Genomic DNA, 15,496 nt, shown 5'->3' with positions numbered 1-15,496 from the left:
TTTGTCCTTCTGTGCCTGGTTTATTTCAATTAGCACACTGTTTTCAGGGCTCTTCCATCTTGTAGTCTCCTTTCAGAATTAAGGTTGAATAATGTTCCATTGTTTGTACATACCCCATTTTGTTTATCCATTCATCTGTCGATGGAATCTGAGTTGTTTCCACCTCTTGGCTATCATAAATAATGCTGTTATGAACACTGGTGTACAAGTATCTGTTTGAGTCCCTGCTTTTAATCTTTGGGGGATATTCCTAGGAGTGGAATAGCTGGATCACATGGTAATTCTATACTTAACTCTTTGAGGAATTGCCAAACTTTTTTTGTACTATGCTTAAACCATTTTACATTAGCAATGTACAAGAGCTCCAGATTCTCCACATCCTCACCGACACTTGTTATTTTCTGCTTTTTGATAATAGTGGTCCTAATTGGTGTGAAGTGATATCTCACTGTGGTTTTGATTTGCATTTCCTTAATGAATGGTGATGTTGAGCATCTTTTCATGTTTATTGGCCATCTGTATATCTTCTCTGGAGAAACATCTATTCAAGTCTTTTGCCCATTTTTGAATTGCGTTGTTTTGGGTTTTTTTGTTGTTGAGTTATAGGAGCTCTTTACATATTCTGGATATTAATCCCTTATCAGATACATAATTTGGAAGTATTTTCTCCCATGTATATTTTTTAATAGACTTACTTTTTTTTTAGAGCAGTTTTAGGTTTACAGAAAAATTGACTAGTAAGTACAGAGAGTTCCCACTTACCCCTTCTCCCCCCTCCAACTCACCCCAGTTTCCCCTTATTTACATCTTGTTTTAGTGTGGTACATTGGTTACAATTGATGAACCAACATTATACATTATTATTAACTAAAATCCAGAGTTTAATTAGGGTTCACTCTTTGGGTTGTTGATTCTGCGGGTTTTTACAAATGTACAGTGACATGTATCCATCATTACTGTATACAGGATAGTTTCACTGCCCTAAAAATCCCCTGTGTTCCATTCACCCCTTCCTCCCTCCAAATCCCTGGCAACCAGTGATCTTCTAATGTCTCTATGTTTTGTCTTTCCCAGAAGGTCATATAGTTGGAATCACAGAGTATGTAACCTTTTCAGATTGGCTTTTTTCACCTCACAATATCCTTTCAAGGTTCCTTCATGTCTTTTTATGGCTTGATAGCTCATGTCTTTTTATCAGTGAATAATATTCTATTATGTACCACAGTTTGTTTATCTATTCACCTACTGAAGAACAGCTTGTTTGCTACCAAAATTCCACTTGCCTCTACTTTATCTTTTATTTCGAACAGCTTGTTTGCTACCAAAATTCCACTTGGCTGTACTTTATATCTTTTATTTCTTTGATAAGATTTTCTGTTTGTTTCAAGCATGCTCAAAATTACTTGTTGAAGCATTTATATGATGGCTAATTTAAAATCCTTGTCAGATAATCATCATATCTGATTCATCTCTGTGCTGGCATCTCTTGATTGTCTTTTCTCATAGAGGTTGAGCTCTTCCTGATTTTTGGGATGAGGAGTGTTTGTTTGTTTTTCTTTTTATTGAGACCTCATAGTCTGAGACACCGACTCTTACCGTTCAGTAGGCTTCCTGTGACACCGCTCCAGCAAGAAAAGGGGGACACTGCCTTGTTACTGTTGGATGGGAGTAAAAGTCCAATTTCTCCACTAGGCTTCCTTTGACACCTGGGAAGGGTGGGGCTCCTTGTTACTGCTAGGCAGGGATGGGAATTTAGGCTCCCCACCAGGCCTCTGCTGATACCACCAGAGCTGGAAAAATGAAGGCTCCTTATTACCGCTCCCACGTATCCTCCACTGCCACTGTGGGTGGGTGGACTTGTTACTGTTGGAGGGTGGTAAAGGTTCTGACTCTGCATTAGGTCTCTTCTGATATCATCCCAGCAAAGAGGAAATGGGGCACCTCTTACTACCAGGTGGCGGTGGACTTCTTGGCTCCCCATGTGGTCTCCACTGACAATATGGGGTTGGGGACTTCCTTACTTCCTGAATGACACAAAAGTCTTGGTTCCCCACTCAGCCTTCTTCTTTGATACCACCCTGGCGGGATGGGGGCCTTGTGGGGCAGGGTGGGGGGATAAGGCAAGGATGGGGTTCCTTGTTATAGCATGAGAAGGGTGGACGTCTGGGCTCTTAACCTTTGCTGGCAGGAATGGAGCTAGTTTTTTTCTTTGGTGTCTGCTTAAAGTGGGCAGTTCTTGTCTAAGAGTAATCTGCCTTACTAGATTGCCCATTTCCTAGTCCTTCAGCTAGAAAAGGATGGCTTTTCTGAGACCTTTATAAATCTGCACCCACTACTTCTGGTTGCCAGTTTTTCCAGTACTCTGTCTGGGATATACGGAACAAAAAGAAAAACCAGGAACTCCCTAACATGTCCTAACATTCATTGTGTGCTGAGATCTCTAGCCAGTCTTCCTTCTTCCCACCTTTCAGACAGAGTGTTCTTATGCTTGTTTTATACATAATAGTCAGGGTTTTTAGCTGTACTTAGTGGGAAGAGTAAGGAAAAGTAAGTCTACTCCATTTTCCCAGAAGAGGAAGTTTCTTTTAATAGCCTTATTAATAGCTATACCACAAGTCAGACACCAGGAGAACAGAAACAATAATGAACTTGGGAGTTCAAAAACTGGATTCAAATTCTAGCTAACTTGGGAGTTCAGAGAAATCCTAGCTCTGTCACTCATTAGTCAAATATAATTCTTTAGCCTCTTGGAACTTTGGCTTCCACATCGGTAAAATGGAAATAACAACACAATTTCACAAAGTTGGGATGATTAAGTAAGATTACGTACTTGAAAGCATCTGATACAACACCTGGCATATAGTTTGCACTCACTAACTCTGAATCTATGTGTTTCAAAATGGTTAAGATAAAAATAGAATGATTTTAGACCCATACAATTTAAATGAGCACTGAATTGGTATTTATTCTCTATCTTATTTTAATATAGGCCCCATCCCAAATTAATTTAGGGAAATATGCAGAGAAATTAAATGTAACCTGTAACTTCAGTGAAGAAATGAATTTGTCTTGATTTCTCACTTCTTGTTCTAGCTGGAGAATATTCTGGTATTTTTCAGCTTCAGAAACTGGAGCCCCTAGACCAAAATCATGTTCTTTGGTGGTAACCTAGTGGAAGGAATGGGAATAATATAGAGACAGTCAGGTTTAAAACAGCCTTGTGATTTCCCAGAACAATCATAATTTTGAAAATTAACAACATTCAATTAAAAAATTGTTTTTAACCTGTTCCACCAGCTAAAAGGACTTCATCAACATTTACTTTCTTAAAACTTTATATTATAAAACTTCTTCTGTGTGTTTTCCAAATATGAAACTATAGTATTGAACATGCTTTTCAAAAAAGACATACTCCACCCTATCTAAGGGAATATGGGTCAGCTGCAAATTAAGTGGTCTACTTCCAGGGCTATGATGTTCACTAGCTACCTGTTTATTGTTATTTTTGTATATTAACAAAAAGGTTTGCTACCCATATCACAAAGGGCTAATTTCCCTAATATGTAAATACTTCCTATAATTAAAAAAAGGAAAAGAAATACCCTAATATAAAAATTGGCCAAGAATATGGATATTTCACAGAAATGACTTTTAAATAGATTTAAAGATATTCAATCTCACCATTTAGAGGAATACAAATTAAAACAACACTGGGACACCATTTTTTAACCATCACATTGGCAAAATCATAAAGTTGGATATATAAATTAGCATTCTGTGGCAGTGTAAATTGACACAGTATTTATGGAGAACAACTGGGTAAAATCTAGCAACATTACAGATGCACATAGCTTCTGTACAAATAATTCCATTTCTCAGAATTTTTCTACATACATATTTGCACACGTGCAAAATAACAGTGTTAAAAGATTTCTCACTTTAGCATACTATACATACTACTCTGCACTGTGCTTTTTTACTTGACTATGTATCTTAGAAACTGTATAATTTAAGGAAATAATTTGTTCTTTCTCTGAATCAAGGCTGCCATTATGTTAAGGGAGAATTTGCTACAAGCAAAGCAACACAGATGCCATGCTCCAAAATCTAGTGCTTGGGAAATTACAGGCTCAGGATTCCCCAGTCACTGACCTTGTGTTAATGCCCTGTAAAACCCAGCCCTTAGCAGTCTGACAGGTTTATTTCCCTTTTTCCCTTTCCCTAAACAAGACACAAATCTGCTTTTTCTGTTCTCCAGTCCAGCAGTACCTGCCTCTCCTGGAACTTCAGCATTAGATCTCACAAAGCATTTCTAACTATGAATCATTTTAGGCCTTTATGGGTTAGGCTGAAATCCTAACTACCATTTCTTACATAGTTTCTGTTGAAGAATGTGTTCCTAGTTATAAACATGTGACTAAGTATAACTGAATCAAATGACTCCTCACTATAGCAGTACTTTTCAAATTTTAGTAAACATACGAATCATTTGGGAATCTTGTTAAAATGAGATAATTACTCACAGTAGGTCTGAAATACTGCATTTCTAAAAAGCTGCTCAGCGATCCCTATTTGGCTAGCACACAGACTACACCTTGAATAGCAAGGACCTAAAATCTAAACCTGCCTAGCACACAGAGTTCTTCATAATTTGGTCCCTTCCTACTTCTTCAAATTTATCTCCTACTTGACACCTCCAAGAACCCCTCTATTAAAGGCAAACTATTCTATACCTTCTTTATACATATATTCAGAAACATATTCTCTTTTGTTCATGAGCTTTGCCCTCACTCTTTTCTCCACTGAAGTAAAGACACTTCTAAGGCTCAACTTGAATTCCATATTCTCTAGGAGGTTTTCTCTCTCTTCTCCATCGAATAGTGATCACCTCTTCATTGAGACATCCAAATATCTTGGTAATAGAACAATTTATGTAGCTATTTACTTTTTCTGGATATGTCTTCCTCACACAGTTACTAGAATCTTAACAAATAATATCCTAGAGCTCTCTGTATTCCCACCAATCTGCACAGAGTTCTTTGGATAACAGGAAGGTGTCAATACACATTTGTAGAGGTTGATAATGAAGTAATGTACTAAAGCAGATAAAATGGAACCTTCCCTCTTCTTTTTGGTAAAATGAACAGTCAAGTTTACTATCAGTCTAGTCTAGAAATTAAAAGTATAAAGAGACCAAGAGTCTACCTGACAATTGTGAGCCATCGTATTAGAGCTGCACTAGCTTTGGAGGCAGTAAAAAGGGAGAGAAATCAGTGTATCTGAAACGCCCATGCCTGGCATGCCAGGTTCTCCACCTCAGGTCCCTGAATATCTCCCACCTTCCAGTGATCTCTAGATGGAACTCTGAATGGAACTTGTGTTCCTGTACAGATCTCAGAGAACGCAAGTAAAGTACTCTGTAAGCAGCAAATTGTCATCGTAAAGACCCAAGCTAGAATCACAATCATTCTCAATGGGGAAGCAACACAGCATAGTGGTTAAGAGCATGTTCTCTAGCCTCGACTGCTTCGGTTCATAATGCCTGTTCTGCCCCTTCTTAGCTGCATGACCACAGCCAAGTTACTTCTCTGGCCATGGCTTCCTCATCTCTAAAATAGGGATGATAACAGTACTTGCCTCATAGAGTTGTTGCGAGGATTAAATGAGTTATTATATGTAAAGCACTTAGAACAGTGCCTGGCAATAAATAATAACTGCTATATATATTATTATTATTTACAATTACTTTTATTACTAATTCCTCTCACTGACTCAACTTATTTAATTGGCCGTCATGTCCTACTGATCTTTTCACTAAAATCTCTCTCAAACACATTTCTTCCATCGCTACTATCACTGTTCCAAGTTCATACTATCAGATTGTAACATTTATTCACTTACCAAACAAATTTATAAACAGCTAGGATAAGGATGAACCAATATTAGATTTGGGGGCTAGAAGGATGGAAAACAAATAAAAACTTACAATTTCAAGGGGCTTCCCTGGTGGCGCAGTGGTTAAGAATCCGCCTGCCAATGCAGGAGACACGGGTTCGAGCCCTGGTCCAGGAAGATCCCACATGCTGCAGAGCAACTAAGCCCGTGCGCCACAACTACTGAGCCTGCGCTCTAGAGCCCGCGAGCCACAACTACTGAGCCCGTGTACCACAACTACTGAAGCCCGCGCATTTAGAGCCCGTGTTCCCAACAAGAGAAACCACCACAACAAGAAGCCTGCGCACCGCAATGAAGAGTAGCCCCCGCTCGCCGCAACCAGAGAAAAGCCTGCATGCAGCAACAAAGACCCAATGCAGCCAAAATAAAATAAATAAAATAAAATAAAAATAAAACAGAAACAGAAAACTTACAATTTCAAGCCTCAATGAATCCAGGGAAGTCCAAAACAAATCAGAAATTACAGTACAGTATGATTAGTGCCACATACATGTATGCTAAGGGAATACAGGACTACAAAAAAGTATTTCTGACTTCTACTTCCCCCCCAAAGACTTAGCATATATTTTCCATGTTCCCTCCAAACTATGAAAATATCCCTACTGGAGCATTTAACACATTATATTGTTTATTGGATGTCCATAGCCATCACAACTTCAACATGTTAAAACAGACCTCAATTTCCCCACCTGCGCTTCTGCTCTCAACCCTGCCTCCACCATGTTCCTTCCCAGTCTTTCCATGTCAAATGGCACTGTCATTTGTGCAGTGATCAAGGTCAAAAACCAAAGTGTTGTCTTTGTTTCCTCTTTCCCTGAACCTCATCAAATCCATCAAAAAGCCCTTTGGATCTACCTCCAAAATATATCCCCAATCCATCCACTTCTGTACACTTTTATTATCACCTACTTGGTTCAAGTCACCATCATCTCCTACATGGATTACTGCAATTGTCTCCTAACTGGCCTTTTTGATTCTACTGTTGCTCCCTGCAACCTGTTTTCCAAACTGAAATCAAAACAATCATCTTAAAATAATGAGATCCTGCTCAAAACACTCCAATGGCTTCCCACTGCAATCAGAATAAAAGTCAAACTTTTTTTTTTGCTTTAATCTCTAGCCTACAAAGGTAGCTCACATTTTTTTTTCTTTTTTCCTTTAACATCTTTATTGGAGTATAATTGCTTTACAGTGTTTTGTTAGTTTTTGCTGTATAACAAAGTGAATCAGCTATATGCATACGTATATCCTCATATCCCCTCCCTCTTGCATCTCCCTCCCACCCTCCTTATCCCACCCCTCTAGGTGGTCGCAAAACACTGAGCTGATCTCCCTGTGCTATGCAGCTGCTTCCCATTAGCTACCTAATTTTACATTTGGTAGTGGATATACGTCAATGTTACTCTCTCACTTCATCCCAGCCTACCCTTCCCCCTCCCCATGTCCTCAAGTCCATTCTCTACGTCTGTGTCTTTACTCCTGTCCTGCCCCTAAGTTCATCAGAACCATTTTATTTTATTTTTTTTAGATTCCATACATATGTGTTAGCATATGGTATCTGTTTTTCTCTTTCTGACTTACTTCACTCTGTATGACAGTCTCTAGGTCCATCCACCTCACTACAAATAACTCAATTTCGTTTCTTTTTATGGCTGAGTAATATTCCACTGTATATATGTGCCACATCTTCTTTATCCATTCATCTGTCGATGGACACTTGGGTTGCTTCCATGTCCTGGCTATTGTAAGTAGTACTGTAATGAATGTTGTGGTACATGACTCTTTTTGAATTATGGCTTTCTCAGGGTATATACCCAGCAGTGGGATTGCTGGGTCATATGGTAGTTCTATTTTTAGTTTTTTAAGGAACCTCCATACTGTTCTCCACAGTGGCTGTATCAATTTACATTCCCACCAACAGTGCAAGACGGTGGTTCCCTTTTCTCCACACCCTCTCCAGCATCTATTGTTTGTAGATTTTTTGATGATGGCCATTCTGACTGGTGTGAGATGATACATCATTGTAGTTTTGATTTGCATTTCTCTAATGATTAGTGATGTTGAGCATCTTTTCATGTGTTTGTTGGCAATCTGTATTTCTTCTTTGGAGAAATGTCTATTTAGGTCTTCTGCCCATTTTTGGATTGGGTTGTTTGTTTTTTTGATATTGCACTGCTTGTATATTTTGGAGATTAATCCTTTGTCAGCTGCTTCATTTGCAAATATTTTCTCCCATTCTGAGGGTTGTCTTCTCGTCTTGTTTTTGTTTTCCTTTGCTGTGCAAAAGCTTTTAGGCTTCATTAGGTCCCATTTGTTTATTTTTGTTTTTACTTCCATTTCTTGAGGAGGTGGGTCAAAAAAGGTCTTGGAGGCAGCTGCCGAAGATGGCAGAGGGGCAGGTCCTGGTTCTCGATGGCTGAGGCCATCTCCTGAGCCACCTGGTGGCCATCATGGCCAAGCAGGTGCTTCTGGGTCAAAAGGTGGTGGTTGTGAGGGCATCAACATTTCTGGCAATTTCTATAGAAACAAGTTGAAGTACCTGGCATTCCTCTGCAAGCGGATGAACACCAACCCCTCCTGCAGCCCCTACCACTTCTGAGCCCCCAGCCACATCTTCTGGCAGACATGGCGAGGCATGCTGCCTCATAAGACCAAGCAAGGCCAGGCCGCTCTGGACAGCCTCAAGGTGTTTGATGGGATCCTGCCACCCTATGACAAGAAAAAGCGGATGGTGGTTCCTACCGCCCTCAAGGTTGTGCGTCTGAAGCCTATGCGGAAGTTTGCCTACCTAGGGTGCCTGGCTCATCAGGTTGGCTGGAAGTACCAGGCAGTAACAGCCACCCTGGAGGAGAAGAGAAAGGAGGAGGCCAAGATCCACTACTGGAAAAAGCAGCAGCTCACGAGGCTATGGAAGCAGGCTGAAAAGAACACAGAGAAGAAAACTGACAAATTCACAGAGGTCCTCAAAACCCATGGATTCTTAGTCTGAGCCCAATAAAATTGACTGTTTATTCTTAATTAAAAAAAAAAAAGAAAAGAAAATGGATCTTGCTGTGATTTATGTCATAGAGTGTTCTTCTTATGTTTTCCTCTAAGAGTTTTATACTGTCCAGTCTTACATTTACGTCTCTAATCCATTTTGAGTTTATCTTTGCCTATGGTGTTAGGGAGTGTTCTAATTTCATTCTTTTACATACAGCTGTCCAGTTTTCCCAGCACCACTTATTGAAGAGACTGTCTTTTCTCCATTGTATATCCTTGCCTCCTTTGTCATAGATTAGTTGACCATAGGTGCAGGGGTTTATCTCTGGGCTTTCTATCCTGTTCCATTGATCTATATTTGTTTTTGTGCCAGTACCATATTGTCTTGATTACTGTAGCTTTGTAGTACAGTCTGAAGTCAGGGAGTTTGATTCCTCCAGCTCCGTTTTTTTCCCTCAAGACTGCTTGGGCTATTCGGGGTCTTTTGTGTCTCCATACAAATTAAAAAATTTTTTGTTTTAGTTCCATAAAAAATGCCATTGGTAATTTGATAGGGATTGCATTGAATCTGTAGATTACTTAGGGTAGTATAGTCATTTTCACAATGTTGATTCTTCCAATCCAAAAACATGATATATCTCTCCATCTGTTTGTACCATCTTTAATTTCTTTCATCAGTGTCTTATAGCTTTCTGCATACAGGTCTTTTGTCTCCTTAGGTAGGTTTATTCCTAGGTATTTTATCTTTTTGTTGCAATGGTAAATGGGAGTGTTTCCTTATTTTCTCTTTCAGATTTTGCATCATTAGTGTATAGGAATGCAAGAGATTTCTGTGCATTAATTTTGTATCCTGCTACTTTACCAAATTCATTGATTAGCTCTAGTAGTTTTCTGGTAGCATCTTTAGGATTCTCTATGTATAGTATCATGTCATTTGCAAACAGTGACAGCTTTACTTCTTCTTTTCCAACTTGGATTCCATTTATTTCTTTTTCTTCTCTGATTGCTGTGGCCAAAACTTCCAAAACTATGTTGAATAACAGTGGTGAGAGTGGGCAACCTTGTCTTGTTCCTGATCTTAGAGGAAATGCTTTCAGTTTTTCACCATTGAGAATGATGTTGACTGTGGGTTTGTCATATATGGCCTTATTATATGTTGAGATAGGTTCCCTCTATGCCTACTTTCTGCAGAGTTTTTATCATAAATCGGTGTTGAATTTTGTCAAAAGCTTTTTCTGCATCTACTGAGATTATCATATGGTTTATTTTTTATTTATTTTATTTTGTTAATGATATTCTTGTCTGCTTACATTCTTTTTATGTATGTATGTATGTATGTATGTATGGCTGTGTTGGGTCTTCGTTTCTGTGCGAGGGCTTTCTCCAGCCGCGGCAAGCGGGGGCCACTCTTCATCGCGGTGCACGGGCCTCTCACCATCACGGTCTCTCGGTGACAAGCACAGGCTCCAGACGCGCAGGCTCAGTAATCGTGGCTCACGGGCCAAGCTGCTCCGCGGCATGTGGGATCCTCCCAGACCAGGGCTCGAACCCGCGTCCCCTGCATTGGCAGGCAGACTCTCAACCACTGCGCCACCAGGGAAGCCCTATCATATGGTTTTTATCCTTCAATTTGTTAATATGGTGTATCACATTGAATGATTTGCATATACTGAAGAATCCTTGCATTCCTGGGATAAACCCCACTTGATCATGGTGTATGAACCTTTTAATGTGCTGTTGGATTCTGTTTGCTAGTATTTTGTTGTGAATTTTTCCATCTATGTTCATCAGAGATATTGGCCTGTAGTTTTCTTTTTTTGGGACATCTTTGCCTGGCTTTGGTATCAGGGTGATGGTAGTCTTGTAGAATGAGTTTGGGAGTGTTCCTCTCTCTGCTATATTTTGGAAGAGTTTGAGAAGGATAGGTGTTAGCTCGTCTCTAAATGTTTGATAGAATTCACCTGTGAAGCCCACCTCCTGGGCTTTTGTTTGTTGGAAAATTTTTAATCACAGTTTCAATTTCAGTGCTTGGGATTGGTCTGTTCATATTTTCTATTTCTTCCTGGTTCAGTCTTGGAAGGTTGTGCTTTTCTAAGAATTTGTCCATTTCTTACAGGTTATCTGTTTTATTGGCATATAGTTGCTTGTAGCAATCTCTCATGATCCTTTGTATTTCTGTAGTGTCAGTTGTTACTTCTTTTTCATTTGTAATTCTGTTGATTTGAGTCTTCTCCCTTTTTTTCTTGATGAGTCTGGCTAATGGTTTATCAATTTTGTTTATCTTCTCAAAGAACCAGCTTTTATTGATCTTTGCTATTGTTTCCTTCATTTCTTTTTCATTTACTTCTGACCTGATCTTTATGATTTCTTTCCTTCTGTTAACTTTGGGGGTTTTTTTGTTCTTCTTTCTCTAATTGCTCAGGTGTAATGTTAGGTTGTTTATTTGAGATGTTTCTTGTTTCTTGAGGTAGGATTTTATTGCTATAAACTTCCCTGTTAGAACTGCTTTTGCCGCATCGCATAGGTTTTGGGTTGTTGTGTTTTCATTGTCATTTGTTTCTAGGTACTTTTTTGATTTCCTCTTTGGTTTCTGCAGTGATCTCTTGGTTATTTAGTAGTGTATTGTTTAGCCTCCATGCGTTTGTATTTTTTACAGTTTTTTTCCTGTAATTGATATGTAGTCTCATAGCGTTGTGGTCAGAAGAGATACTTGATACGATTTCAATTTTCTTAAAAAAGTCAAACTTTTTAAGGTCCTACATGATTTGGGCCCTGCCTTCACTTCCCTAAATAGACCTACTACTCTATTCTTTTTTCACCCACCAGCTTTATTGGTTTTCTTTCTGTTCCTGTACTGTGCCAATCTCATTCCACTTTGAGGCCTCCTCCCTTGCTTTCCCTCTGTCAGGAACATTCTCACCCCTAAGTCCTTGACGTGAATGGCTCCTTCTTACCCTCGGCAATTTGGCTGAAATATCAGAGGGTCCTCCCCAACCTCTTACCTAAAGTAGCCTCTCTCCTACTCACTCGCCCATTAGGTTATCGCACTTAACCCTATTTGAAATCACATCACTTATTTCTTCATTTGTTTATTGTTTGTCACCCCCTACCAAAGGTAAGCTCCAAGTGATCTAGGCTCTTATCCAGTCACTGTTATATCCCTAATGCCTAGAAGAGTGCCCAGCACGAAGTTGGTACTCAATAAAACATTTCCCAAATAATGAATTTTGATGATTCAAACAAGGTAGTTTCAATGGTAGGAGGACTAACAAATGAATGAGTAGCAAAGAAAAAGAAAATGTAGATTTCTTTTACAGAGCATGATTGTGAGAAGAAAGGTAGAACAAAATTTGGGAAAAGACCAGGGTTGTTGAAGGGCCAACAGAAGAGGAGAAAAACTTGCTTCTTAATTTCCTCTATATCAAGGACCCCTTTCAGAATTAAGCAAAAGCCCTAGGTCGTTACCCCAGGAAAAAGCAAACACATACAAAACTTTACAAACAATTCCAGGGGGTTCAAGAACTCCCCAAAGTTCTTGTACTCCAGGTTAAGAATTCTTACAGTATAAACACAATGACAATTCCTAAGACATGCGTTAATGTTAACTAAAGGACAAAGGCCAATAAGCTAGTAAGAGGAAACCCAGGTAAAGGGTACGCACTGTCCTTTGAGACAAGACAGAAAAAAGCAAGGTCAGGTGACGATTTAGATGAGAAGGGGTAGAAATCTGAAGAAGTTCCTGCCTGGCAGAATTTTAATTTCTCAGTGAAACAGCAGTTAAGATCACATGCTAAAAAGTATCATCAGTGTCGAGCAAAATATAATATGTGCTCAACAAACGTCTATTGAATATTTTGATAGAATAATTGAAAATACTGGAGTATCTTATATAGGATTCTGAAATCTGGTTCCACAAAAGGTCAACTTGTTTTCTTTTTAGAAAATTGTCTCCAAAAGTTTAGACTGAAAGACACTTTGAAGTAGGAAGGAATAGCTTCACTAACAGAAGGATGTAGAAAACCACATAAAATTTTATGAATAATTTTGAGGTGGGTTCTGTATTTATAAAAAATAAGTGAATAAATGTTTTGGGAATTCACTTCAAACAAAACAGTAAGGTCACTTGTTTAACCTTTCTTAAAAAGAAATAATCTCTCCAGTCATTCCATCCAAACCCAAGCTCCTCACTTCTCTTCACTCCAGACTGTACTGTGAAGAAATAACTTGCCCTTTTTAAGGAGCATAAAACAATGGCCTTAGGAGAAGAATCATTTATCACTTCCTCTTGGAAACATAAGAAGGGGGTCAAAGAGTTGTTGTCAAGAGGCTTTTCAGAACCAAAGGAATTTAATATAGACTGACATAAATAGCATAACTAAGACAAATAGAACTACCTTACTAACCAGCACACTTCAAGAGATTATATGGGGTGTGTGTACAAGAAAATTCACAGCAGTGTTCCTCATATTTACCAAAAACCATAGAAACCCTAGTGTCCACCAACAGTAGGTAAATTGTGGTATACTCTTACAATGGAACAACAAACAACAAACTAACTACAAGCAATAAAAAGGATCAATCTTAAAGACAATGTTGAGTAACGAAGCAAAATACAAAGGAAAACTTAGTACAATCCCATCTACATAAAGTTCAAAAACAAGCCAAACTAGAAAGTGCACGGTCACATACAAAGATGGTGAAACTACAAGGAAAAGCAAGGAAGTGTCTATCAGAGAAGTCATGAAAGGGGACAAGGAGGAGCGTGTGATGGGAAAAGGGAATGAATAACAACACCTGCTCTAACTGCCTCTGTATGTGGAGTACTTTTAAAAGCAAATGATCCTAAAACAAACTGAAAAAGAAGCACCTGAAAAAGAAGACAGAGAGGCCAGAGAACGTCTACATCTGCTGGGCCATAAGCAGTGATTTTTTTCAGAAGGTAAACAAGATTTATTTTGGGAGCTGCCATTAAATAATGCTAAAGTGTATACTGTTTAAAATAAATATATCATTAATGTACCTTCCTAGTTATTACCCACTAATTAAGACTAAATGGCTTAGTTCAGTCATTAATTAACATACAAACAAAAATCACTTTTATCCTGGAGGCAGATGTGAATAATGTAACACTTTCCTTTCATAGTTATAACTAACGTATTTTCTTCTAGTTGCAACCCGATTATTCTATTTATTTCCTTACAGTTTGGAAAAAAAAAAAAAGTGTGCTTGTAATTCTGAAAACCACTAGAGGAAATGTAAAACAACGAATATCGTGAGATACAATGGCCTGAAGTGGAAAAAGGAAAACAAACAGAGACCCTGTGTCATCTATGCAACGTTTCCTGAAATCGTTATCCTTGACTTTATTTAAAGAAAAAAAAAAAAAGTGTATTCCTAAGCGTGTTTAGGTATCAGCTCCCTGATCGCCGCAGAGTTATTCAATTTAAACCTCAAGTACTTTTTCAAAGGAAAGCCAGCGTACCCTGCCTTTCTGGTGTATAATTTCTACTGTAATTATATGAGATTTTCATGCAATTGCCTACGTAATCTCGGCCCTTCACCTCGCAAAGTCTATAAAGTGGCTTAGAAGTGAGAGGCTGGGAGTCAGGAAGAGCCAGGTTGAACTCCCAAATCTCTGGCTTCCAAATTCCTCAGCTCCACTCCAGAGCGTTTCTAAACAGAACAGTCCCTGCAACGACCAAGCGGAGAGCCACGGTAGGAAGCAAAGCGGTCACCATAGGAACTGGGCTCAACCCTAAGCTCCCAAGAAACAACAACAGGGGCAAAGTTTGCTCCTGGCGGGCTTCCCTGGACCGCAACTCTGCCCGCTACCGCCCCTCAGAGCGGCTCCAGCAGCCAATACCCACCTCACGGGTCGCCCTCAGCCCCCAACACCCGCCACACCCGCCCCCTGCAGCTGCCCTCTCAGAGGCCTTCTGGCCCAGGATATGTTTTTACCCGAACACGGCGCATCCCCGCGCTTCTACCTGGGGCTGCGGGTCCCTCCCCGGGCTTCTCGGCCCGCCGTCCTCTCCGGAGCTCATCCTGGCGACTGCCAGGACTCCGCCTCCGCCAGGGATCCAGGTCCCTCGAGGTCTCCATCCTCCGCCCCTTTCCTCTCCCTTCCCATCCCAAATCGACCTGGCCCCGCCCCGGGGCTCGGAGGGAGGCGGGACCCGGCGGGAAGGAGGCGGGGGCGGTTAGCGCCGGCCTGCGCCGCCGTCGGCCCCGCCCTCACGCTCTGTACCTGAGGGGGCTCGTCCTCCACCTCCCCGGCGCCTTCACTCCGCTTCCGTACAGCGCGCCCCAAGTCCCTGTGCGCACGCGTACCTGGCACGACCCTCCCTCTTGCGGGGACTACACGCCGCGCGCGCGCACCCACGCACGTAGCGACGCGTAAGTCATCCTGTCCGCCTTACAGGGCGCTTGAGGATAAGGCCTCTTCCTGGTCTATCCGCGCCGCGCAGGCGCACGCCCACGCAGCGTCTAGACCCCCCCCGAGCGTCCCGTCTCCTAGTAACCAGCCGCTATCCCCTTTTCCAAGAGTTTTTCCTTATTC

General features: G+C 40.4%; 1 protein-coding gene, 1 long non-coding RNA gene and 1 pseudogene across 12 annotated transcripts in view; 2 read left to right on the top strand and 1 right to left on the bottom strand.

The window, feature by feature from the left end:
- The window catches only part of TSGA10 (testis specific 10), a 112,762-nt gene extending 97,437 nt beyond the window's left edge, over positions 1-15,325 (bottom strand). For 4 of the 10 annotated variants that reach the window (XM_082356159.1, XM_082356154.1, XM_082356158.1 and 1 more), the window contains exons 1-2: positions 14,896-15,173; positions 3,040-3,168 (exon numbers count right to left, since the gene is read on the bottom strand). In XM_082356159.1, coding sequence (XP_082212285.1) covers positions 3,040-3,168; positions 14,896-15,039 — 273 coding nt within the window. In that variant the 5' untranslated portion in view covers positions 15,040-15,173. The other 6 variants (XM_082356160.1, XM_082356155.1, XM_082356161.1 and 3 more) reach the window with 6 other exon arrangements.
- Positions 1-15,496, top strand: part of LOC309611586 — a 512,787-nt gene that overhangs the window by 362,678 nt on the left and 134,613 nt on the right. The gene's annotated exons all lie outside the window — the stretch shown is intronic.
- Positions 6,370-14,837, top strand: LOC309611569 (large ribosomal subunit protein uL13 pseudogene; annotated as a pseudogene). Its single transcript has one exon. The product of its transcript is annotated as a large ribosomal subunit protein uL13 pseudogene (transcript).

This window comes from Balaenoptera borealis (assembly GCF_965194805.1).
Source record: "Balaenoptera borealis genome assembly, chromosome: 15".
NCBI classification, from domain to species: domain Eukaryota; kingdom Metazoa; phylum Chordata; class Mammalia; order Artiodactyla; family Balaenopteridae; genus Balaenoptera; species Balaenoptera borealis.
The sequence above is the reverse complement of the archived record's forward strand: the minus strand, read 5'-3'. Positions and strand labels throughout refer to the sequence as shown.